Genomic DNA, 24,686 nt, shown 5'->3' on the forward strand with positions numbered 1-24,686 from the left:
GTGTGTTCATACTCATGACATTTGTATTATTCGTGTCGGGATATTTCTTACATTTTTGTGCTCGCTATTTTGTTCCAATGTCACTGTGAGCATCGTGTTCTGAGACGAAGGGACATCCATTCGCAACTCTCAGAGCAGTGTGACCCCCACCATGTCGACATGTTGGAGCATGACCCGTGGAGGGAGATGTGAAGGAACTACTACCGAGATCCCTTCTTCATTTTAGCCACACCAGGAGCCCACATTCCCACATGCTGCAATATGGTGAAATGTTCGTGTGTATATATTCAGTATATTTAATTATCTTGGATATTAACCAAGCCAAGTGAAAAACGAATGTGTCATTCAAAAGAAATGTGTGCAGTTACTGGTGACCAGGCTGAAACCAACAACTTACTACAATTGGTGTCTGACGTCTGACCCACCTGGCTACCTCATTGTCATGTTTGAATTTTAATGAAATAGTGTTCTTTGTAAATCAGTAATTTTTCCATCATTTCTGGTCTTGGCATCATTCTTGTTTCATAGTGGGAAAGAAAAGTCATTACACCTTTAGAACTGTTAACAAAATACACTAATCCTGAAATAACAGTAAACCCACATTTCAAAGTGAAGCCTTATCTCTGATACTATATTTACATTGTGGTGTTCCATCACCTGCTGAAAGAGAGTCCGCGTGCCTTTTGTTTAGAGGGTTATTTCTAAAAGTGTCAAAAGGTGTGTGTCTGTATCGTTCCTATGCCCTGGGCGCAGTGACGTCAATCCTTTATTTGTTTATTTTTGTGTTGCTGTGGGATTGCCAAGTTTACTCTGTGCAGTTTATATTCTCTATAGCTCCTAGGCGGGGGGTGCTTTCCTGTGACTCGTGCAAGCATTGCATCAAGCTCTCGTTTCTCCGCCTTGCATCAGATTCTCAGCCGAGTCATGTGACGGTGTAAATAAAATACATTTAATTTATTTTATACCTACGTGACTTTACCGAAAGAATCAAAGAGTATGGATCTCTGTAGTAACGAAAACTTCAAATCTAGATTGATAAACGATGTGGATAATTTTAACCCTGTGGCTGTCCTTCGGAGCTAAATTGGGGTGCTTACATTTCGACTGTCACGTGACATATACATTTATAATTAATATTATAATATTGTATTATGCAAGCTATGTACCGCGCTCTTTCAGCTTTACTTTTAAAAAATACGTTCCAAAATTACCGTTTAGCATAGCCTCGGGAAATATGATGCGCAGTTTATTCTATGAGCCAATTCTTGGTCAAAACGTTACAAAATTTAAACTCTGCCGTAGCATTAAGTCCAGTGAGGAAACACCATGGGGTATTCGAGCAGCAAAAGATGATTCGGATGTAACACTTTTACTTAGACAGCTGAGAGAGATGTTGATTCAAGAGTGGACACTAATTATCTCAATTGTCAACACCAAATATTCCGATAAGTTTACTCCAATGGCCAATATATTCCATTAGCTGTTAGTTGTAATTACTGGCGAAACGTCGAACTCTAAATGTTGTGGCTTGGCTCTCCAACACACCGGTGTGCTGTACTAGTACACTACACTATACACTACACTATACACTAGTGCTGTACTAGTACACTACACTATACACTAGTGCTGTACTAGTACACTACACTATACACTACACACTACTACTATACACTAGTGCTGTACTAGTACACTACACTATACACTACACTATACACTAGTTCTGTACTAGTACACTATACACTACACACTACTACTATACACTAGTGCTGAACTAGTATACTCACTATACACTACACTATACACTAGTGCTGTACTAGTACACTACACTATACACTGCACTATACACTAGTGCTGTACTAGTACACTACACTATACACTACACTATACACTACACTATACATTAGTGCTGTACTAGTACACTACACTATACACTAGACACTAGTGCTGTACTAGTATACTACACTATACACTACTATACACTAGTGCTGTACTAGTACACTACACACTACTACTATACACTAGTGCTGTACTAGTATACTACACTATACACTACTATACACTAGTGCTGTACTAGTACACTACACTATACACTACACTATACACTAGTGCTGTACTAGTATACTACACTATACACTACACTATACACTAGTGCTGTACTAGTATATTACACTATACACTAGTGCTGTACTAGTACACTACACTATACACTACACACTAGTGCTGTACTAGTACACTACACACTACTACTATACACTAGTGCTGTACTAGTACACTACACTATACACTACTATACACTAGTGCTGTACTAGTACACTACACTATACACTACACTATACACTAGTGCTGTACTAGTATACTACACTATACACTACACTATACACTAGTGCTGTACTAGTATATTACACTATACACTACACTATACACTAGTGCTGTACTAGTACACTACACTATACACTACACACTAGTGCTGTACTAGTATACTACACTATACACTAGTGCTGTACTAGTACACTACACTATACACTAGTGCTGTACTAGTACACTACACTATACACTATACACTAGTGGTGTACTAGTATATTACACTATACACTACACTATACACTAGTGCTGTACTAGTACACTACACTATACACTACACTATACACTAGTGCTGTACTAGTACACTATACACTACACACTACTACTATACACTAGTGCTGAACTAGTATACTCACTATACACTACACTATACACTAGTGCTGTACTAGTACACTACACTATACACTACACTATACACTAGTGCTGTACTAGTACACTACACTATACACTACACACTAGTGCTGTACTAGTATACTACACTATACACTACTATACACTAGTGCTGTACTAGTACACTACACTATACACTACACTATACACTAGTGCTGTACTAGTTAACTACACTATACACTAGTGCTGTACTAGTATATTACACTATACACTAGTGCTGTACTAGTATATTACACTATACACTAGTGCTGTACTAGTACACTACACTATACACTAGTGCTGTACTAGTATATTACACTATACACTAGTGCTGTACTAGTATATTACACTATACACTAGTGCTGTACTAGTACACTACACTATACACTAGTGCTGTACTAGTACACTACACTATACACTACACACTAGTGCTGTACTAGTATACTACACTATACACTAGTGCTGTACTAGTACACTACACTATACACTACACACTAGTGCTGTACTAGTACACTACACTATACACTACACACTAGTGCTGTACTAGTATACTACACTATACACTACACTATACACGTTCTAGTGACACGTTCTGTTTACGTGACAACCTTTACTAGTTGGTTGTGTCGGGTGGTGGCGGGTTTTAACGACACATTTATATATTAAGGGTTACTATTTGGTGTTTGAACATCTTATAGCAGCAACCTCCAGTTTTACTACTGCCAGAAAAGATAAACACCTATTGTTATGGTTTAACACGTAGGCTTTCGCGACCAATATTATCCATAATATAGGTGGGGTGGGGGGGGGGTTAGATCGCGTAAATATTTTCAAATTATTTTTTATTTTATAAACTATTTTTTTTCCCTCACAAAGTACTGCTGATGGACACCAGGGGACCCGCGATATCAACACTGGGGGGGTGGGGGGGTCACTGGGAGGGCTGGGGGGCAATGGGGGAGGCGGGGGAGGGGCAATGGGGGAGGCGGGGGAGGGGCAATGGGGGGGCGGGGGGGGGCAATGGGGGGGCGGGGGGGGCAATGGGGGGCGGGGGGGGGCACTGGGGGGGCGGGGGGGCACTGGGTGGGGGGGTTGGGCGGGGGGGCGGGGTGTGGCTGGCGCGGGGGGGACACTGGGGGGCGGGGGAGGGGCAATGGGGGGGGCGGGGGGGGGCACTGGGGGGGCTGGGGGGCACTGGGTGGGGGGGTTGGGCGGGGGGGCGGGGGGTGGCTGGCGCGGGGGGGACACTGGGGGGGGGGGACACGGGGGGGGGGCACTGGGGGGCCACTGGGGTGGGGGTACTGGGGGGGGGCACTGGGGGGGGGGGGGCTGGGGGGGCGGGGCTGCTGTCACCACCGCCACTCGCGGCGCTGAGCGAGGCGCAGTGGTGACGACTTCGTGTCTGGAGATGCGCGCAGAGCGAATACGCAGCAGCAGCAGCGGCGGCAGCGACTTCTCCGCGTCGCCGCGATTGTTGTTGTTGTAGTTTAGTTGCGTCTCATGGAAGAGGACACTCGCAAGGGCAAGGCGTCGAGGCTTCGTTGAGAGACGAGAGAGAGACGAGAGCTCGACACGAGCGGCGGAGGAGGAGGAGGACGAGGAGGAAGAAGATGGACGCCTTGGTCGACCTGTTCACGGGCCCCGGGGCGCCGTGCGGACCCAAGCGAGGCGGAGGTCGATCCCGCAAGCAGCAACAGCAGCAGAAGAAGCGCACACGGCCACATCAGATCCAGAACCAAAACCAGAACCACAGCCTTCACCAGCCTCAGCCACAGCCATTTCTACCGCCCGAGGTGTGTGGACGTGTGTCGCCAAAACAACAACAACAACAACATCATCATCATCGTCACCAGCAGCACGCCACCGAGCATCGTCACGTGGAGAAAATGTGTTGGAGAGAAAATTCATGTGGTGGTGGTGACGATGATGATGTACTGTAGCTCGGCATCGGCGCATGGTTTATCCACTGCTGGATGTAACAGTCCACACGGTGTTTGCACGAGAGTTTATTTTATCGCTCTGTCTCCACGCTGAATATGCAGTGGGCGCGTTCAAATTCATAGTAATCAGTCGCTGTTGTCATCTACGGCATTTGTAATATGCTGCTAAAGACAACGACGACTGGATTTTAGGAGGCTTTCATCCAGCAGTGGACTGACGCTGAACGCCGTAGAGGTCGCGGCCTAGCGAAGCTGGCGCGCACCGGTCTTTCCTAGTGAACGCTGCCGCCTCGGGCGAGGGGGTGGCCGGCCGAGCCGAGGGCGACCGTGGGTTGGTTTGGGGCTGTCCGTAAATAAAATAAACTTTTTTTTTTTTACGAGAAGTTAAACTTGCGAGATTGGTTTAATAAGTGTTCGGACGTGTCCGTATGCTCGGGGAACTATAGATGAAGTTCGTTTTAAACCTAGCGTAATGGGGTGTTTTTGTGTACGAGAGTACGTCTGTAGAGGAGATGGAGCGATGTAATCAGCTGGGGTGGATTGTCACATCGCAAGATCTCGAGAGACGAAGCCGGCTTTGGGATTTCTTAATCCAGCAGTGGATTTACCACGGCTGACAATGTTCTAACGGTTGTGTTTGCCCAATATGGTGCCCCATGTTTGTAGTTAACAATCACCGTATTGCTATAAGTGTTGTTTAATTCCCTAATCGCTGTTGCTCTGTGTAATTTGTTCAAATTATGTCGTGGACGAGTATTAACAAGTTTCTTAACTTTGTTCCAGGCCGAAGAGGGGAATATAGAATATAAGGTAAGGTCGGTGTGTACACGTCATCTTCCGTCTGTAAACACAACTACACGAGTCACATGGAAGAGAAGACTAAATTACGTTTGTTACTGTCAGGGAAACCAGTCAGAACCCATGGAGAAGGCGGAGAAGTCTTCTAAAAATACAAAGGGTGTGTATCTATTCCGATCGGTTAACATGGAATAGATAGCAGTGGTTGTTAGCACACTGTGCTCTTGAACCTGGCGACCTGAGTTCAATTCCCTAGCCCGTGGCTAACGTCAGTGGCGAGTGATGTATTCAGCTTCCTTATCGCCTCTTTAATGACCAGCGTATGGTCAAACAACACCGCACACGACTGACGTGGCATGCAGAGGCAGCCGTCGTCAAGCAGTGAATTGACAAAGGGGTTAAGCATTATTATTGTTATTTAACAATACGGAAAGATGTATCACGGGCCTGTTGTTTCTCTTGTGACCGAGTGGATTGTGTCCGTCGGAACTTCGTTGACAACTACTTTATTGTTAAGCTTTCCCCATTGTAGAGTATGGTAATTGAAAATGCAATCTCACCTTAATTGTATGATTGTTTATTGATACTACAGTTAAACGAAATTGAACACATCCCATTTTTAGGACGCTCCTGATAATTCTTGAAACTCAAGTCGCTTAAATAAATGATTTTCCCGTCGTGTGCTATTTTAGATGGTAAATTGAACTCTGGTATACGTGATAAATAACATTGTTATCTTAAGTTGCTTAATATTTATTATATAGACAGTACCGCGTTGGTATTATGAAATGTGTTTTTAGGCAGGCTCTAAAGTTATCTTAACTCTACCAATGTTACAAAGTAACTTTTGCTATATTTTGACCATTTTGAAATGTCATATCGTACTGATAAAACACTTTTGTGCTGGCTCACACACTTAGTTGTGTGAGCTGGAGGATCCAGGCCCAGTTCAGATATGATATTAGCCGTGGCCATGAATAAAAATCGGGTTTCCAGGTTCACGTTGCAGCGTGTGAACCATGGTGCCAGGACTTCGCCTAATATTATCTTTAGGTGGTAACATTTAATTAAATCTGATATATTTTGAAAAGAGCATTGACTGGTGAAATACAGTACATTCCTTCATATCGTCATGCATTCTTTGCTAACAGTAATTTACAGTTAGCCTTATGTAATTGTGGTTTCAATAGATCAATTGGAATTATATCATGGGATTCAGCCACGCACGGTAGGTGAATGAGATGAAATTTCTGTATGTGCTGCCAACACTTAATGCGTGGCTTCTTGCTGTTATAATAAGACAGCTATTTTTAGATGCACGATTGGAATTACACCGAAAGGCAAAAAAGAGGAGCATAGGAATATAGACAACAAACGCAACAACTACAAAATATTGAGTGTTAAGTAAAGTAGGGCTGTGACAGGACATCGCTAGAATAAATTATGGATAATGGACGAGGCTCGTGACAGAATGGCAGCTAAAGGATGACCAGCTCATGTGCAGGAGTGAGATGAACGGTGGCATCATCGTGACCATGTGTGATTGTGATGGCATATGGAGACCTTCATCCAGCAGTGGCTAGGTCGTGGCTGATGATGATGTTTGGGATAAATTGCTGGATGGACACATTCAGTGGTCACACTGGAAACTGGACTAATACCGGTGCCTAGTTTCCCAGCAGGGAACTTGTAATCTGAGAGGAGAGGGGTAAATAAATGGCCCCTGCCTCTCCCGTGTAAACCGATGCCCTTCGTTAATACGGCTTCTACCTATTATTACATCAGGCGATTCTTGATGTTATGGGAATAGTTTATCAATTCCACAGAGTAAATGTGCGATTGTGTTTTGTTGTTGTCAATTTAAGTTTAAGTCGTGATACTTGAACATGTATGACTTTCTCATGTACAGCCTGGTTAAAATGCATACAATTACTGCATCCCATCTGGATATCATAGTGATGCATTTTAAATAGTAACTCAAAGGAACTTAAGCAAAGAATAAAGTATTTCACGCCAATTAATGTATTATTTAGCCCTAATGTGCCTGGGTCCAAGAGATTCAGGCATGCTGTCATTCGTGTGCATGTTAAGACTCTTGCATTACCTTATGCAAGCCATATAACATCTTATTACCCAGACAGATCAACAAGTCAGCTTTCGTGAGCAAATGTACATGATTGCTCATCAGAGGCTTCTAGACCCAACCACTGGAACAGAGCAAAGCACAGGAAAATCCATTTATAGATACCCTACTAAAATAATATGGAGAAAATATAGGGCCTCGACTTTGTCTTCCCACCTAAGTACACAGATTTAATCTATTAACACTCCTATGTAAGATTTGGAGCCATCACTTTCACAATCTGCAGTCACTTGATGCGTGGCTGCTTGATGGGAAGAAAGAGGCTCGTTAGACATCAGTGGAGAAATCTATAAATGGATCCCCTATTGCTTCAGAGCTGCATCCTTGGGATAATAGCAACACCAGGCCAAGAATGTCTTGTTGTTAAAGAAAAAAGTTATAGTAAGCTCATTGTGTTTGAATTTTTTTGTTTTCTTTATTTTTTTCTTTCACACTGCGTCGATGAACAGTTGAAGCTGGTGAACCCTTCGCAATATCGCCTCGAGCACCTCGTCACGCAGATGAAGTGGCGGTTACAGGAGGGCCGCGGGGAGGCCATTTACCAGATCGGCGTGGAAGACTGTGGCCTCATCGCTGGACTCTCTCTGGAGGAGATGAGAGCCTCCTTGAAAACGCTACGCCGCATGGCCGACAAGTAACTACTTCATTGGAACCTCATTTGCCAGTAAAAATATGATAATTGTATTTTTTACCCTCCTATCTGGCAACAAAACTGACACCTTTTTACAAGGAGTCATGTTTGCATAGACCACAATACCTGCAGTCATAATGCAAACAAAAAACACAACTCTGATAATGTGCCCTGTCCTTGAAGTTGATTGGTCCACACCCGAGACAGCTTTTTTCTTAGAGCCTAGTCTCACATGGGTTGGACCAGATGACGCTGTCTCGGGTGTGGACCAATCAACTTCAAGGACAGTGCACATTATCAGAGTTGTGTTTTTGGTTGCATTATGACTGCAGGTATTGTGGTCTATGCAAACATGACTCCTTGTAAAAAGGTGTCAGTTTTGTTGCCAGATAGAAGGTTAAAAAAACAATTATCAAGTAACTACTTGTCACTGCCCGTTCCGCCCCTGCCCGCCCCTGTGTTTGCGCGCCCACTGAAACACTGATTACAGGTCAACATGACCACAGACACAACGACCTCCTCTAAGTTTTTACAAACTGCTGTTTATACTGTATCAGAATTCACTAAGCACTTGGGTTTTGTGGCTTCTCATTATTCAGTTACATTTTTCAAAAGCGATGTATTTAACCTGCTCTGACACATGGATCTTAAACGTGTACATTTGACAAAGTGGAACAAAAACTGAAAGGTTTGCAAAAGCGCATGCTTGGAATTACTTTACGGAGACGAGAAGAGGAACACGTTGATTCGAAACTGCACACGTTTCAAGTCGTCAAAGAATGTTAAGGAAGGTAGGTTTGGGCTTGGGCAGGACACATTGCTCAAAGGCATGACGGCCGATGGTCGAGACCAACTCTGGAGGTGTAGCAATGAAATTCAAACAGCATCGGGAGGTCATCTAGCAGTGAATAAACAAAAGGGATGATATTTTGTATTTATTTACTTAAGTATTACATTGGAATCTTGTTAATGTTTTGGTGTGATATGCTCTGGTATGTTATAAAAATGTTTTTGCATGTTTGAAAGTTGTCAAACATTGTCCTGAACAAAAGCAATTTTATATCCTATTCGTGTTTTATTCTCGAAAAGCATGGCTATTCTGATCCATAATTGATTTATTTGTACTCTATTGTATTATAAGTATTTGCAAAACCAATCCACGTAGTGCTGTTAATATGGGTTTGGTATGCACGTTTGTCATGCCAATATTTAAAATGGAACAGTTGTAGCCAATTACCTCAAGAAAAGACAAATTTGCAACATACGTGAAAATTTGGGGCTTTTTTCAACGACTGTAATATAATGTGTCGTTTCATATACTACGAATAAGCACCATTTGTCCCAAACATCACCTGTTATATATTTTTCTTTGTAAGTCAGTTTTATTGACGAATGTGGATTTTTTTATATTATCTGTTTTTAACAGGCTTGGAGCAGACTTAACAATATTACGAGAAAGAAACGTGGAGTTTGAGGACAAGTGCCCAAAAATGGTGGCTGAGGTCTTGATACGGAAGGTTCCAGATGACCAACAGGTAGGTGACCCTTGGTCTTTATTGTGGGTTTTTCATCATATGTCTATCATCTAGAAAAGAGTGTCACTGAGTCTGGTCACCTCCTTGCACAATTGCTTAGCTTCATGTGAGAGGAATGTGGAGTGCTCAGAGAAAGGCCACATGCACGAGAGAAAAAAACACTCCATTGCGGAACTGGCATCTCATGGTTTTCCTGCAACAACGATTGTAGCAATACTGGGGCCCAGTTTTAGGTACAGCATTGGTGGCACAATAATACGATTGGCTTGGGGTGGAAGTCAAAATATATTTTCTTGGGCAGGACATTCCTTTCAGCATTCCACAGACTATGCATTCTTATTACGCCACTGGCATAAACTGGATGATCCACACATGAAATCCAGCCCTTTCTGTCTATGGGGATATATTGGTGCAAAGTCCAATTTTAAGCCAAGCAATCCTGTTGGGTTTCCTCGCGCAACAGTGAATGACCAAGGGATACTTTAATGACAAGTATCCAACTATGGTTGAAAGCGTTAATGCATAAGCTCTGTCTGTCTGTCTGTGACACGCGGTCACAATAACTTTAAAAGATATCTAATGTTAATAAAATGTTAGTAAAATGTTGTCATGTTTTTAGGACCTTATCCTTTAGAAAACCAGCCAAATTAATGTAATGCTCACCCAAACAAAACTTGGCAAAAAAACAAAACGGGCACTAATTGGATAAATCTATTCGGCCAATGCGATTACGTGCAACATCGTCTTGTCGCGTGGCTTGGAATTTAACGTTAACGCTAATCGAAAACTTTCGAGGACAAGTGCTCGTTGAGAAATCGTTACATGCTCCACGTCACGTAAGTGATGTCTCCCAACTTGTTTTAAATTGCGTTTTGCTGAAGTGCGTCGTGCCCCCCCACCCCCCACCCCATCGTCTGTGCCGGCAGTTCCTGGACCTACGGGTAGCGGTGCTGGGCAACGTGGACGCGGGCAAGTCGACACTGCTGGGTGTCCTGACGCAAGGAGAGCTGGACAACGGGAGGGGTCGTGCGCGTCTTAACCTCTTCCGCCACCTTCATGAAATCCAGTCTGGGCGCACCTCCAGCATCAGCTTCGAGATCCTGGGCTTCAACAGCAAGGGCGAGGTGGGTCACAAATCCCAAATGTGTGTGGATAGCCCTGCTTAATCTCCTCCGCTGTTTCAGATCGATGCTAAATATTTCAGTCTTTTTGCCTGATCGTATTCTTGTGTTTGCTCATACAATTTACCCTGACGACTCCCTTTATGACCTCTTGATTTGCACTATGAATACAATTCTTTTGTAGCCATGCTGTATATATAACAAACACATACATGCAACACACCTGTGATGATTTTTTGTATATACCGGTGAGAGCTCATTGAGACAGATGTCTCTTGCATTGCAATCGGTCATGGAGGTTATTTGGCCATGCTTTAGTATGCTGGTCAGTGCAATTAACCTGCATTTAGATCCATGCAAGAGCTCAGCGATAAAACAAGCCGGTTTTATTTTAAAGCGTAACCCTATTATTTGGCTCTTTCGAGACCAGGATTGGTAGATCACACAAGTTCGTAAAACTCTAACATCTTCTGAGCTAAGGGTATCCAGATGATGGCAGTGCAGAAGGTGGCGTCATGAAACCCATCTGTACTGACTTATGAGTGTTAACCTATTATATGCATGCATTTTTTCTGGGTTCCCCTAAACATACACTCACTGAAATAGAATTTTGCCAAAGATCCCAATGGAGCACTAGCTTGAATATCTTAAATAAATGACGTTATTGTTATTATGTATGCACTGTGCTATGATCCCAAAGAACTGAGTTCAATTCTTGGCCCATGACTAACATCAGTGGCGTGTGATATCTGAACCAGTCCTGGGCTCCCCCTGTACCGACCCGCAATGACCATAGCGGTGAATTCTTGTCACACAAACCGCACGACGCGCATGGCTTAGAAGAGTCCTTCATCCAACAGCGGATAGGCAAAAAAGTTAATAAATATCAAGTCGGCAAAACTTTGCCGTGCCGTGCAAAGTCTGCTCACGTGCTCAGATCTGCTCACCGCTCGCCGCAGGTCGTTAACTACAACGGCTCGCGCACGGCAGAGGAGATCTGCGAGAGTTCCTCCAAGATGATCACCTTCATCGACTTGGCCGGCCACCACAAATACCTGCGCACCACCATCTTCGGCCTCACCAGCTACGCCCCCGACTTCGCCATGCTCGTGGTTGGCGCCAACACTGGTCTCGGTAAGCGACGGATGGATTCAAGCTTTTCCCCGCCAATCTGTTGTGATTTCCTTGGTTCCCCCCCCCTCCCCCCGTTATTGAACAGCTGCACGATTTCAGGTGTGCATTTTTAGATGCACGCTTTGAAGATGCGGGGAATTGTTGTTGCGGTCAACTTTCAATTGTCGATGAAATGGGGTGGGTGGGATGATATAGTAATATTCACTGGAAGGTTGCCTAATTTGTGGAACTGCTCCGTTATACAAATGATGTCCTTGGTATCATGCCATTCGGCGAAGAGAGTTCTCTTGGGAATTATTGCACCGTGCAGTCATGGTGACCATTCTCAAACCACCAACTTGCTGCACTTGAGAACCCGGTTTTTAATCGCAAGTGGTTGCCTGTATCGAAACCCAGGATCTAATCAGTACCAGCTCAACACTGACCTCTGAGCCACTCAGTCGCCTCCCTCCATAATGCTTTTTAATCTAATCTAAGGCGTGTTGCGTTGAAATGTGTTTGGCTGTGGCATTAAATCTATAATGACGCCAGCATCATTATCCAGGGTCTAATTGGGGTGACTTGCGTCTGCACTCAAAATGCACAGGCTAAATGTTATCTTGTCACTCCAGAGAACTAACTTGGCATGTTCGTATCCACAAGCAGAAACAGATAATGGAGTTAGTTGTTAGTAAATTCTGAGCCACTTTGGAAGATAGAAAAGATTGTTGAGGTGACGTCCTGCAAAAACACGACGCGCCAGAAGAGCTCTTTGTTCAGATAGTATTTTTTTCAAGAGTAAGTGGAATAAGTGAACGTTATATTTCAGTCGTTTGTGGGGAGGTGACGCAATCAAAATTTTAAAAGGGGATAGTGAATTTTTTAATTCAAGTCATCTTGCACATGTGAATGTTGTGGGGGGCCTCTCGGTTCCGTTGTGAGTATACATAACATGGTATTTGTGTCACATGATAAGAGGCAGCTCATCACTTGATGGCCGTAATTGCTGGCCCATGACTGATGCTTGTTCATCATGTCTTGTGAAAGTGTTCAAGGGTGCAGTGTCAAAAGATATTTGTCCCGTGCAATCCGGACTAAAAATAACCAGCAAAGAGGAAAAAAGTTGTTTATGAAAATCTTTCAAAGTAAATTAATCTTTATCCCAATTGTATCTCAGCTGTTCTCTCTCGGTATGTCATGAGAAAAATAATCCCTTCAGATCTCTTGCAGAGTAGTGTAACTCTTCACGTTAGACAACACCCCACAAAAGCAGATGTCACAGAGCTACCTCTGAGAAGTCACATAGATAGAAAAACAACAAAATAAATAACAAAACCTCACGACGTTTCGATTGCAACATAAGAGGTTGTCATCAGGCGGAGAGAAAAGGGGGGGGGGGGATCGAAACGTCTTGAGTTTTTAATTTTTTTATTTTGTTGTTTTATATCTACGTGGCTTTACCAAAAGAACCAACGAATATGAAATCCTGCAGTCACGAAAGTTTTAAATCAAAATTCTACCTCTGAGACCCCTTCAAGTGACCTCTGGTCCACAGTAACGGGGGGGGGGGGGGGGGGGCGCAGGACAGCACGTTCCCTCTTGCCCTGCCACCACGAGTAATGTTTGTCCCATGACAGACAAGCTGGTATTTAAAATTCTCTATCTCTGGAAGTTGAGTGGAAGAACCAATGTTTATGCGATGGCCTTTTTTGTGCAGTCATTGAAGACCAGGCTGAGATCATTAACTAATTTCACCTCAGAATCCGGTTAGGATCAGGTCACAGGCAGCTGAAACCCAGATTTAATCCTAGGATCTCATTGGTTGCCAACTCTGCATTCTGATCTGTGATCCACCCGGCGACCTCTGCTGAGGAAATTCTCATCATCCATGGGAATATTCTCACTGCGTTTGCTCGGAAAATGCGTGCTGGGGTTGTACAATTGACAGTCAGGCTGCAAGTGCTATGGTTAAGCTGAACAGGCATGCGGAGTTTATTTTTGCCAAGCACCCCCCTCACTCGATTGTGTAAGGGGATGTTTTGAAGCCCGATTCGCCTGCTGAAGTCTGGGAAAGTGATGCCCCGGTTATTAATAAACGTCCCGATCACCGTGTACCGGTCAGCCGAACAAGATGAGGTGTCGAGTTGGGGGTTATGGCTTTGTGTTTACGCTTGCATGTGACTCTGATAAGGTTTATGTTTGCCTCTGCCGAGTGTGATGTGGTGTTGCCAACTGGGGGGAAGCAGTAGCGTTGCGGGTGGGTAGCGTGCTGCACTACGGACCCAGCAACCCGAGTTAAATTTCCGCTCGTGGCCAACACCCGTGACGATTATCTGAACCAGTCTTGGATCGCCCCTAGGTCGACTCGGCCTCAATTGAGTACCTCGTGCGATGTGTAAACATTGCCACTAGGGAGACATAGACGTATGGACATGGTCCTGGCCACATATCCTTCTTCGTGTGCCGTGACGACCTTCATAGCTGCTCGCAAACAGCACTTGCCGCAAAAGGGTGCTTTGTTTTTAGCGCTGAGTGTAGTGTTGTTGCAGAGTGTCAAATGTGTGTGATGTACCAGTGGCTTGAGGTGTGGCCAATAGCTGCTTATTAAATTGGAAGGTGGTTGATGTTGATTGTGTATGAAATGTTTGATGTTTTTGAGTGGTCCTAACTTATATTTTGCTTTGGGGTGCATGCATCCATTGCCAAGGTGCAATTTATTTTTGTTCAGCAAAGTATTTCTGTCCTGAAAAAATTTACTAAACAGGAAGGTACCTGTTTTTGTGTGCTTTTATGTTGCCATTTGGGGTTATTTGCTCAGCACCTAAGCCCTGTGACAACCTGTTTGTATTTGATGGTCCGCATTCCACTGACAGTACTGTAATAAAATAGTAAAAATAGTAACTTGGCTGTAAAAATATAACACATTTGCTTGGAATGTGGCACTGCTATTTTTGAAAGAGAGTGATGCCCTCGATTGAACTTTGTGAGAAAAGCATTGGCATTTTATTATTTATTTAGAACAAATTGGGCGACGAGAGCAGACCACGGTTGCCCAATTGAAAATGCCACAGGGTCTTTGCTCTTAAGTGTTCACTTTAATATCGGACTGTGCCCTTAGATATATTTCTGAGAGGTTTGGCAGTGTAACCGCCAAAGTTTAACAACAGACTTCATTAAAACAATCCGAGAGGCAATATAGTTAAAATACATTCACAAAAGGTGAGTCAAGGGTCAGAGAGTGGACTGAGCCGGTACTTTTGAGATCCTGGGTTACAAATCTGGGCAGCCACCTATCATAAAACTTGGCTTTCAAGTGTAGTGAGATGTTGGTCTGGTCACCAATAACCACAAAGACAACGTTTCCCCCCTCATAGCTTTCACAGACTGTAGGGGCAAGTGCTATTCATGAGCACCTATAACCAGAACCACACACGAACATTTCTTTGGGTTGCACTGCACTGAATCCAACTCTGATGCTCCTCGTGTAAAATCAATCGGCAACCTCTTTTATTTTTTTACTTTTACATTTTATGAAAAATTTACCACAATACCTTGCTATCTTGTCAAGGAGCATAAACCATCACGCGAACTCCGGTCATCCTCACAGCAGCGGCTTTTGTCTACCCATCGAACAAAGACTGACCACATCGCACGCTTTCAGGGGCTCTACTGCGGCCGTCTGGAACGCTCTTCCTTCCGATATTAGGAAACCACTAGAGCTATGCACTTTTAAACTCATTTCTGCTTTTTGTGTTTAGTTTGTTGTCCTTCCTACATTGGCTAGTTTAATGTACATTCTGTCTCGTCGACAGTTGGGACGGCCAAAGAGCATCTTGGGCTGGCGATGGCACTCAAGGTGCCGTTCTTCATCGTGGTGAGCAAGGTGGACGTGTGCTCGCCCGGCACGGTGGAGCGCACCGTGCGTCAGCTCGAGCGCTTGCTGCGCAGCCCCAGCTGCAACAAAGTGCCGCTGCTCGTGTGTGGCCCCGACGACGCCATGACCGCCGCCACCAAGTTCCCACAGTGCAGCAGGTGGGGGGGGGCGGTCTCTTCTTACGTCGTCTTTGTATCAATTGCTTCTCATCATCCTCGTTCATTTATCAACTTGTGGGTTAAGGTTTTGCCACTCTAAAACTAAACTAAAAACTTATTTTTTTTACCAGGTTAGGCCCACTGAGCTATATAGCTCTTTTTGAGAAGTGACCTGGCTTCTATACAGCTCGATGAAGTGGGTTATCACGTGGAAATTATAGCAGCCAAATACTCTTTAAGTGCACGTTTCTAAATGTGGAGGGAATAGCCGCAGGACCCGGAGAAAAATCCACATGACCACAGGGAGAACATGCAAACTCCAAATATAAAGCAGGCATGCATGAGGGTCGGGATCGAACCCACAACCTCCTGCATACCAGACGAGGGATTTAACATCTCGCCACCGCAACCGCCACTTCCTCGCCCATTGCTCACGGTCCATCTTGCAACAGCACGTTTGTTTCCGTGTCTTTAGTATAACACCGATCTTCACCGTGTCCAACGTGACTGGGAAGAACTTGGACCTCTTGAAAACCTTCCTCAACGTGCTCCCGCCTCAGAGCAACGTGCAAGAGCAGGAGCAGCTGATGCAGCAGCTCGCCGAGTTTCAGGTGAGGATCTCACCGCTGCTAACCACCACCATTGACACTGCGATTCACCTGATGCGCGTGGTTATCTGTAAATCTAGCCTGAGGTAAAGCTTCCCCTCTCTAATCGGCGAGTACTCATTTCTGATGGTAATTTAGAATTATCCGCAATGGAGTGGATGTAATAGTGAAAAAATACCAAGTTACCAAATTTCTGGGAGGCTCAACTAGGACACGTGATGAGCTGCCAAGTCCTCCCTCTGCCCACTTTTACTTAGCCACACCCACCTCGGTATCCCCACCCACACAGTGTGGCCCCTCTTTCGGATGCTGGCCTCACGGCCTACTCATTGGCTCCACCTACTGCTCTGCCAATCCCACCCACTACTTGTGTAGTGACTTAACTCGGAGACGCTAAGAGTTGGAGGCACTTATTCTATTTAACGAGCACCCTCGGCACAGTACACACCCTACGCTGGTACACACTCTTCTGTCGCTCGCTTATACACAACTCTACGCGAGTTGCTCGCCTCTACACAACGCTAGCCGTCTAACACCGACGGCGCTGAACCAGACAGCCAACTACCGTCTAGCAGCGCAATATCGAGTGAAGACGACAGCGACGATAGCGACGAGACGACAGCGACGACGGCGACGATCTTCAACAGCACGACGGGAATCCCACTCCACACGACAGCCCCGAGCTCTCGCTCAGGGCCCCCCCTTTTGTGCTCCCAGCGTGGCCTCGCTCCGCCCCGGCCACGCCCTCTCTCTAGAACCTACCAGCGGCTTCCCGGGCTTCCCCCACGTGCCCCTTCTGTGACCTTTCCCCCAGATATCCCCTCTGGTGTATCACGTGGCCTGCTGACTGTCAGGGCTGCTGTAAGCCGCAGATCCCCTTCCCCGCCAGCAGCCAGCGCTATGCTGCTACATCGCTTATTCTATGCCACTGCACTTGCATAGCTCCATCCTTTTCTGGTATCATACGAGTCTAGCGAGAAGCCAGAACATGTTCTTTAACCCGTACAAAATCGTAAGTCTTGCGAATGCTTCAAGACATTGGAACAGACCATCTGAAATGGGGACTGTCATGGCCAATGCAGAGAATGGCATTGGTCATATCTGGTGACGGCTTTGAGCCAGTGCTACAACTTCCACATTTTCATGGAGAGTGCTAGTTTCTTCAGAGGCCTGGAACAAATGAAAGTGCGTTTATGCTAAATTCTCAAGATTATCTGGTAATAACATTGATTACACTTCTTGAAATAAAATCTGCTTGCTTATGCACACGTTGCCTATGTTATGACTGGCACAGGTGGATGAGATCTACACGGTACCTGAAGTGGGCACGGTGGTCGGAGGAACGTTATACAGGTGAGAATGTTACGCAAGTGGAATTCTCATTGCGGATCTAACAGTCCGTGTCTGAAATAATGAAACGCGCGAACGCTTTAAAATATTTGATACATTTTTCCGCAAGAGTGGTTAAGCCCCAACCAAGGTAATGTGCATAACCGAAGCGCCGATTGTAGTCGATTGCTTTACGAAGTCACGCTTGTACTTGCTCCTCCTGCATCTACGTGGGAGGTCGGGACCTTGAACGATCTGCGGTGTCCTCTCCTCCGCGCAGTGGCGTGTGCCGGGAGGGCGATGGCTTCGTGGTGGGGCCCACGGAACGCGGCGAGTTCCTGCCGGTCGCCGTCGCCACCATACAGAGGAACCGCGCGCCGAGCCGCGTGCTGCGCGCCGGCCAGGCCGCCACGCTCGCGCTGGGCCCCTTCGACCGCTACCTCCTGCGCAAGGTGAGCGGTGTCCACCAGGGGGCTTGCCGGGTGACCGAGGACACACGACAAATCCGATGAGAGCTTGGGCTACCCGATTGTGTCGGTAGTCGATTACTCTGCCGATTATTGATCCGGTTGTAGAGTAGGGATGTACGCAGTGCGCGCAGTCGAGAGGGTCAAATTGGGGACGAGCAGGTGTGCGCGTTGGGGCGCGAGGTTGGCGCCGGAGAGGCGGGAGATCGGGGGCGATGATTAGGGATTAATGAGCGCAAGAGGTGCCGTAGATGCGACAGCTTAAGTGGGGAGCACGTGAAGTACATAAGCGGGAGTGCGCGTGAGTAAAGTGAGTTTGTTCGGGGACCAAGAGAGAGGACATCTCGCCGCTGCCACTCGGGCCGTCAACGGGACCTTGCCCCTCACGCCGTCGCCGGGCGGGTGTTGGCTGAACCCCCCGCCCGGGACAGACGGGTGAGTGGGTACGGGGCGGTGTAGGGAAGGGCAGATGGCAGCGGCGAGATAGGAGAGAGAGTAGGTGAGGTGCGGGGTAGATGAGAGTGGGTAGTAGGAGAAGCAGAGTGTGTGGTGACGGTGAAAGGCAGTCATCGGTGTGCCTACAACGGGTGTGAGAGTAGGATTAGTAAAGTGTAAGCAGGTGACCTGTTACTCCGTGTCAGTGAGAGTAATTTCATACACTACACGATTACTCGACTAAAGAAAAAACGGTTGGACTGGAGTTGACGTCATCTGCTTCAGCCGTGTCATGCTGGGCGTTGCTTCGTCAATGGTCCACGTGATGTTCAATAAGTCAACATTCCGTTGCGTACCTAACTGTTACTCCTCCCCACTGCTGTCCGTGGTCTGCCCCCTCCCCCCTCCCCAAAAGGGCATGGTGCTGGTGAGCCCCAAAATGTGCCCCACCGTGTGCTGGGCGTTCGATGCCGAGATCGTGCTGTTGTTCCACGCCAAGACGGTGCGGCAGGGCTTCCAGGTGACTGTGCACGTGAGCAACGTGCGGCAGACCGCAATCGTGGAGGACATCCTCGACAAGGTGAGCGGAGCGGCGGTTGGGGGGGGGGGTCCGTGGTTGTCGGGACCAATAGGGAAACGGTGTCGACAGTTGCTAGCTGCAGGAGCCGAGTGGATAGGCCCAAGGCTGTTCGAAACCTACGCGTACAAAAGCCGAGCCAAAAAATGTACAAGTCAAGTTCGACTTCTTCTTGAGATATAAATCTTGTTTCTTGTGAGCCACGTGCCATTAGCTTGTCCGCAGTCGGTGAGAGTGATAATCTCATGACTATGGACTTGGTGATGATCTGTTTATTATTATTTGGTGTCCCATAATGATGCAAATTAAATTCAAAAGGCAATTAAATTTCGAAATTTTGATACATTCGATGCAATTGGTGTTATAATAATAATGAAATATCCAGGAAAACTTCATGGAGTTTCAAGATCAAAGTTTTTTTTGCGATACTGCATGAGCATTGGAGCATGAGCACACAAATAACAACATTCGTCAATAACACTGCCCTGAAAGGACAAACATACAATAGGCTACATGTTAGGAGAAATGGCTCTTCTACGTCGTACAAAACGCTTTTTTCCGGAGGGTCCTGCATTGGCATGTTTGGCCAGTTCTGTCGTCATTGCAGAGGCGTTTTGAGTCAAAAACTCTAATTATAATTTCCGACGGCCGTGACTGCTTGCAGGAGAACGTGCGGACAGGTGAGAACGCCGTGGTGACGCTGCGCTTCATCAAGCAGCCCGAGTACATCCGCCTGGGCGCCAAGCTGCTCATCCGCGAGGGCGCCACCCGAGGCATGGGTCACGTGACCAAGCTGCACTCGCTGCCGGCCTCTCCCTCGTCCGACGACAGTTCCTCGTGAAAGCGGCGAGCCGAGGATGAAGTAAGAGAAGAGACTGCTGTCGATTACCCCTTGCGGTAAAGTAGGGTTACCTTATGAACGTGTGCGGTTCCCTGGTGCTGCAGGCTTCGGCCGGATACGGTGAAGACATTTTAAAACGCAATGCTAGTTTTGTTCTCCTTGTATTTTAACCCGAGACGCATTCTTCTTAAACTCCACACACACCCACAGAGGTTTCACCATATATGCAGTGATCTCCATCAGCAAAGACAAATCGTTTTTTTAGTTTTACAGTATATGCATGTGCAGATGTCACGAGGTAAACATCTCCTTACTTAACAGTGGAGCACAATATAGTCACGAACAGCAGGGCTGCAGTTTGTTTTAGAATAAGATAACGGGACTTCCACGGTGGAGCGCTTGGAGTTTGTCAATGCAGCGCTCTTTCCGAGATGGGAGCTCAATCAGGTTAAAGGTCATAGTGGGCACGTGCTCATGACACAGCAGGTCACGGGAAGCAGGCCTTGCCTGAACTGAACCCATGAGGCCACGCTCACATTGTACCCTGCGCTCATGAAGTAGCAGACTTTTACTCAGCCTTCTAGCTCACCGTTGATCCAGCAAGATAAGTCGCAGGCTCACTCAGGCTTTTCAGCTCGCCTCGATTCAACAAGGAGTCTTTTATTGTTCTCACTCCAGTGTTATTGAAACACTTGTGCATGCACATTTCCCAACCCCTTCGAGGCACGAGTCTCCGGCTCCCTTCTGATTTGCAACGGCCAGTATCAGGTTTTGGTGGGGTTTATTCGCCACGGGACCATGTCTGCATTGGTCACGTGGCTTTTAAAGTTGCTTGTGCTGGCACGACCAGATACGTGTGTCCTCGAAATAATATGAGAGGATAAACCTTGTCCTGCATATAAGTGTGGGTCTTTTGGGGCGGGACCCCTAAAAATAAAAAGACATTAGCATTTGTGACGTTTACAAATTGAACGGCATGCAAAGCAATGCTTTTTGTCATCCGCGTCTCCACTTTGCACATTAATGTCAAGTGCCAATCATTCGGGCACTACTGTAGAGTACTGCACTGCACGTATGATCCAAATAAGATAAATTAAATTTTTTAAGTGACTTTCAACCCATTACAATTTTTTATGCAATTATATGCATGCTTGAGCAAGATAAGAAGCTTCCAATTGGTCAGCTGCCGTCTTCTTATACATAATTGAGTAATGCGAGTAAAACTTAATAGACCGGAGTGTACCCTACTCCCGAATTAGCTCTGGTATTTCGAGGACAATGCTGTGTCTGCCTCGCAAAAAACCTATCGCTGGCTCGCTCGTCGTTTTGCCAGTCTGGTTGGAGTAGCCGAACTCTTCCTTCGTACGGGCATACCACTGTGGAGTTTCAATATTTATTTGAGTTTGTGTGTTGACCTTACAATGTATGCTGCGATCAGTGCAATTACCACCTTGTTATCTGCTGTGTACTTCTAATTAACATCTGATGACGACAGTGCACTGTTGGTGCTATTGGCAGTGTGATGTATTTAAGAAACGACTGTTGACTTTGTCTGCCTTGATGCCAAGACAGGAGCTAATTGTGTCTTCATGGTTTTTTTTAGTTATCAACAACATAGGTAGATTTTACAATATAATTCTGGTATTTGTGGATAAGTTACAACATGTTATACTCGTAACTGCTCATTTTATACTCCAGCACTGTTTGGAATTTCATCAGCATGATTTTACGTTCTGTTTGAAGCATACGCTGTTTGTTTTACAACGTAAACAAATATAATTTTACAGGTTAAACAAATATATCTGCGCACCTGTATATATGTGTATATATTTGTGTGTGTGTATATCTATGTGTATGTAAGAGATATGCATTATACATATGTATTGTATGCATATATTGGTGCATACGTGTATGTTATATGCAGTCTCAGTGACACTGACGTGAAATATCATACGCCAAGCACACGCACAAGGTATCTTTGATCTTCATTACATCGACTCAAGTACTACTTGCGTAGCTTTTCGTGGCCGTACTGTAGTGCGCTTCGATGTTTTATTTCGGGTTGTACCGCGGCTCGTTTTGTGCGGCGGCAAACGGATTCCTGTGAAAAGCTTCCGGCACGTGCATCGAAACGTCTGATATCGTGCTGAACGATGCGCGCGCAACAACCCAATAACACATCGGTGACCTTGATGATCCTCATCCTCGGCTGTGGCAGGTGCCAGTTGCTCATCGCTAACGCTAAACAGGGGGACTTAACCACATGCCTGCCCTTCTGTTCTGCATGCCCTGTGCCTGCCATGCCCTGCTCGAGGCCGAGAGAAACTCGGAAAATCTCCATCGCACTTGGAACATTGCTCGAGGTAAATGGTGCCTTTTGGCATTCACTGCTGCATCATTTTAACGATAAAGTTTTTGGTCCACTCAAAAAAGGATGTGTACTTAAATAAGTTTTACAACTTTATACAATGCATTTTAATGCAGTTAAGGTCTTGACCGTCGTGTTTTTTTTAGCATGCCAAATACTTCCTGTTCAAACTTCGCAATATTGTACCCATTGTTAAACAGGTTTCTGTGTTGTAATTATTAAGTACTGTATGTACTGGCACCAATCTCAGCTAAAGGCCCTTTCCTTCTTCACTTCCGTTGACATAAAGTGATGCAGGTTTTATGGAAAATGAGTTTCAGTATAAAAAAATGCTCCCAAAAAATGCTCTTAAGATAGAAATTGGATTGACAGTCACCGTGTAGAAGGTTAAAGAAATCTGGGGGTGGTGGTAGAATTTTTTTTATAATCGTTGGAAAGGAACACCACCAAGACGCTCGTCAAATAGACTTCACCGACGTCGACCCAGCAGGCTGCTGGCCGACAGACTTCACGTTAAACTTCCGGCTGTGCCGTCCATCTGCGATGTGCACACGGGATTCGAAATCCTTCCACGTGTCAACGTTACCCAATTTTATTTAAACCTTCATAGCACTTAGCGAGCGTGCATCATAAATGTTGTTGTTTGTTATTAGAATGCTCGTGTTCAACATTACGAGGTTTATTTACTAGTCTGGAAAAGCACTTTTGGTCGATTTAGTTTTGTTATTAATTCAACGTCCAATGATATCAACGTCCCAGATCTTGTCTTATTTTTGCGCTTGAGCGTTCGAACTCACCCCTCGGCTGTTGTCGTCGTCGTTGTTGTCTCACGTCGCATGTGTATGTGTTCCTGTTAAGCGGATTAACGCACGATGGAGAAAGAATCCTGGCTAAACTTCACGGAAATATAAAGGGGCAAATCTGAATGGACGCACTGCAAAATATTTAATGTTTGAAACGTCTAATGGAGTTGCTGCCATTCACTTTTTAATTTCTACTACAATTGGTAGCATTGATGTTTAACAGAATCGTTATCTTTATTTATCCTGGAGGAACTCGATGAGATGTGAAGCTCTTTAACAGGATCCTATGATATTGATACTAGCTGTTAAGCATTCTCTTATAACTAACTCTGGCTCCAGGGTGTACTTTGAAAGGTAATTTTACAAGATTTGGCTTATTTATCGAGCAAATCAGATTTTACGAACACTCTACTGAATGCATCGCCACCATCCCAGCATGGGTTAAAATTCCAGTTCCGTTAATGTTACACCATGGTATTTGGAGCATTTGTCTGCTTCTCAATGCGGATAAATAATTTCAAACTGAATAACCCTGCTAAGTAAAGAGTCCACTTTATGAATACACTGATCACCTACATCTTTTAAAGTGTATAGAAATATACGAAAGTGAATGGCGGTCGCCTTCGTGGATAACACGACCTTAAAACATTTGCAGCATTGCTGTCGTGTATTGCAAGGTTTACTACGATCCCCGTCGCCCTCCTATTTGGGGTCTAAACATCCGTGACGTTTTCTCACTCGATGCCGAAGCGTTGAGTCTCTTGATCGAGCTGAGCACGTGCAGCATGGGGCGCTGGTGAGTTTGTGTGGCTCTTTGGTGCTGTCCACCGTGATAGATACTGCGTCCGGCGTCCGTGCGTGCCCCGTTCCTCGGGTCTCGTACCGCGAACCCGTGAGCTCGTCCATCCCGTTTGGTCGTTCCGTACGCTTCGTTTTAAGAAAATATATAACTACGGTATATTTTTTTCGGTTTTTGTTAACTGTACATTTTGTAAAAACAAAAGAATATTAAATTGCTTAGATTTAAACTATATTCCGTGTCACGTGTGGCTTGTTTGTGATGTTTCAAAAATTTAAGGAGCAAACTGAAGAAACTAATGCATTAAAAGCGTTCTGATGAGGTGGAGGAGAGCTGCATGGGGGAACACTGAATGGCCTGGAAGAGAAGTCATTTCTGCAAGGAATTTAAAAGTGCCAGGAATTACATGAAAAGTG

At 45.4% G+C, this 24,686-nt stretch overlaps 1 protein-coding gene across 1 annotated transcript; it reads left to right on the plus strand.

Moving 5' to 3' along the window:
* The first annotated feature begins 4,064 nt into the window (after nucleotides 1-4,064).
* Nucleotides 4,065-24,504, plus strand: GTPBP2 (GTP binding protein 2). The gene is made up of 12 exons (XM_061581358.1): nucleotides 4,065-4,523; nucleotides 5,454-5,480; nucleotides 8,061-8,245; nucleotides 9,669-9,777; nucleotides 10,704-10,901; nucleotides 11,858-12,032; nucleotides 15,824-16,043; nucleotides 16,519-16,654; nucleotides 17,946-18,004; nucleotides 18,261-18,432; nucleotides 19,298-19,462; nucleotides 20,124-24,504. The coding sequence occupies exons 1-12, from the start codon at nucleotides 4,341-4,343 to the stop codon at nucleotides 20,298-20,300; spliced, it is 1,806 nt and encodes a 601-aa protein (XP_061437342.1). The 5' UTR covers nucleotides 4,065-4,340; the 3' UTR covers nucleotides 20,301-24,504.
* The last annotated feature ends 182 nt before the right edge of the window (nucleotides 24,505-24,686 follow it).

This window comes from Lethenteron reissneri, chromosome 8 (genome assembly GCF_015708825.2).
Source record: "Lethenteron reissneri isolate LAM-NWPU_2019-01 chromosome 8, ASM1570882v1, whole genome shotgun sequence".
Classification (NCBI taxonomy): Eukaryota; Metazoa; Chordata; class Hyperoartia; order Petromyzontiformes; family Petromyzontidae; genus Lethenteron; species Lethenteron reissneri.

Excerpts from the sequence above, each read along its gene's own strand:
- GTPBP2 (XM_061581358.1), top strand. The coding sequence starts at position 4,341 with ATGGACGCCTTGGTCGACCTGTTCACGGGCCCCGGGGCGCCGTGCGGA. Across the intron at positions 4,524-5,453 it reads AGCCATTTCTACCGCCCGAG|GCCGAAGAGGGGAATATAGA; the intron begins GTGTGTGGACGT and ends ACTTTGTTCCAG. Across the intron at positions 16,044-16,518 it reads AAGTTCCCACAGTGCAGCAG|TATAACACCGATCTTCACCG; the intron begins GTGGGGGGGGGC and ends CCGTGTCTTTAG.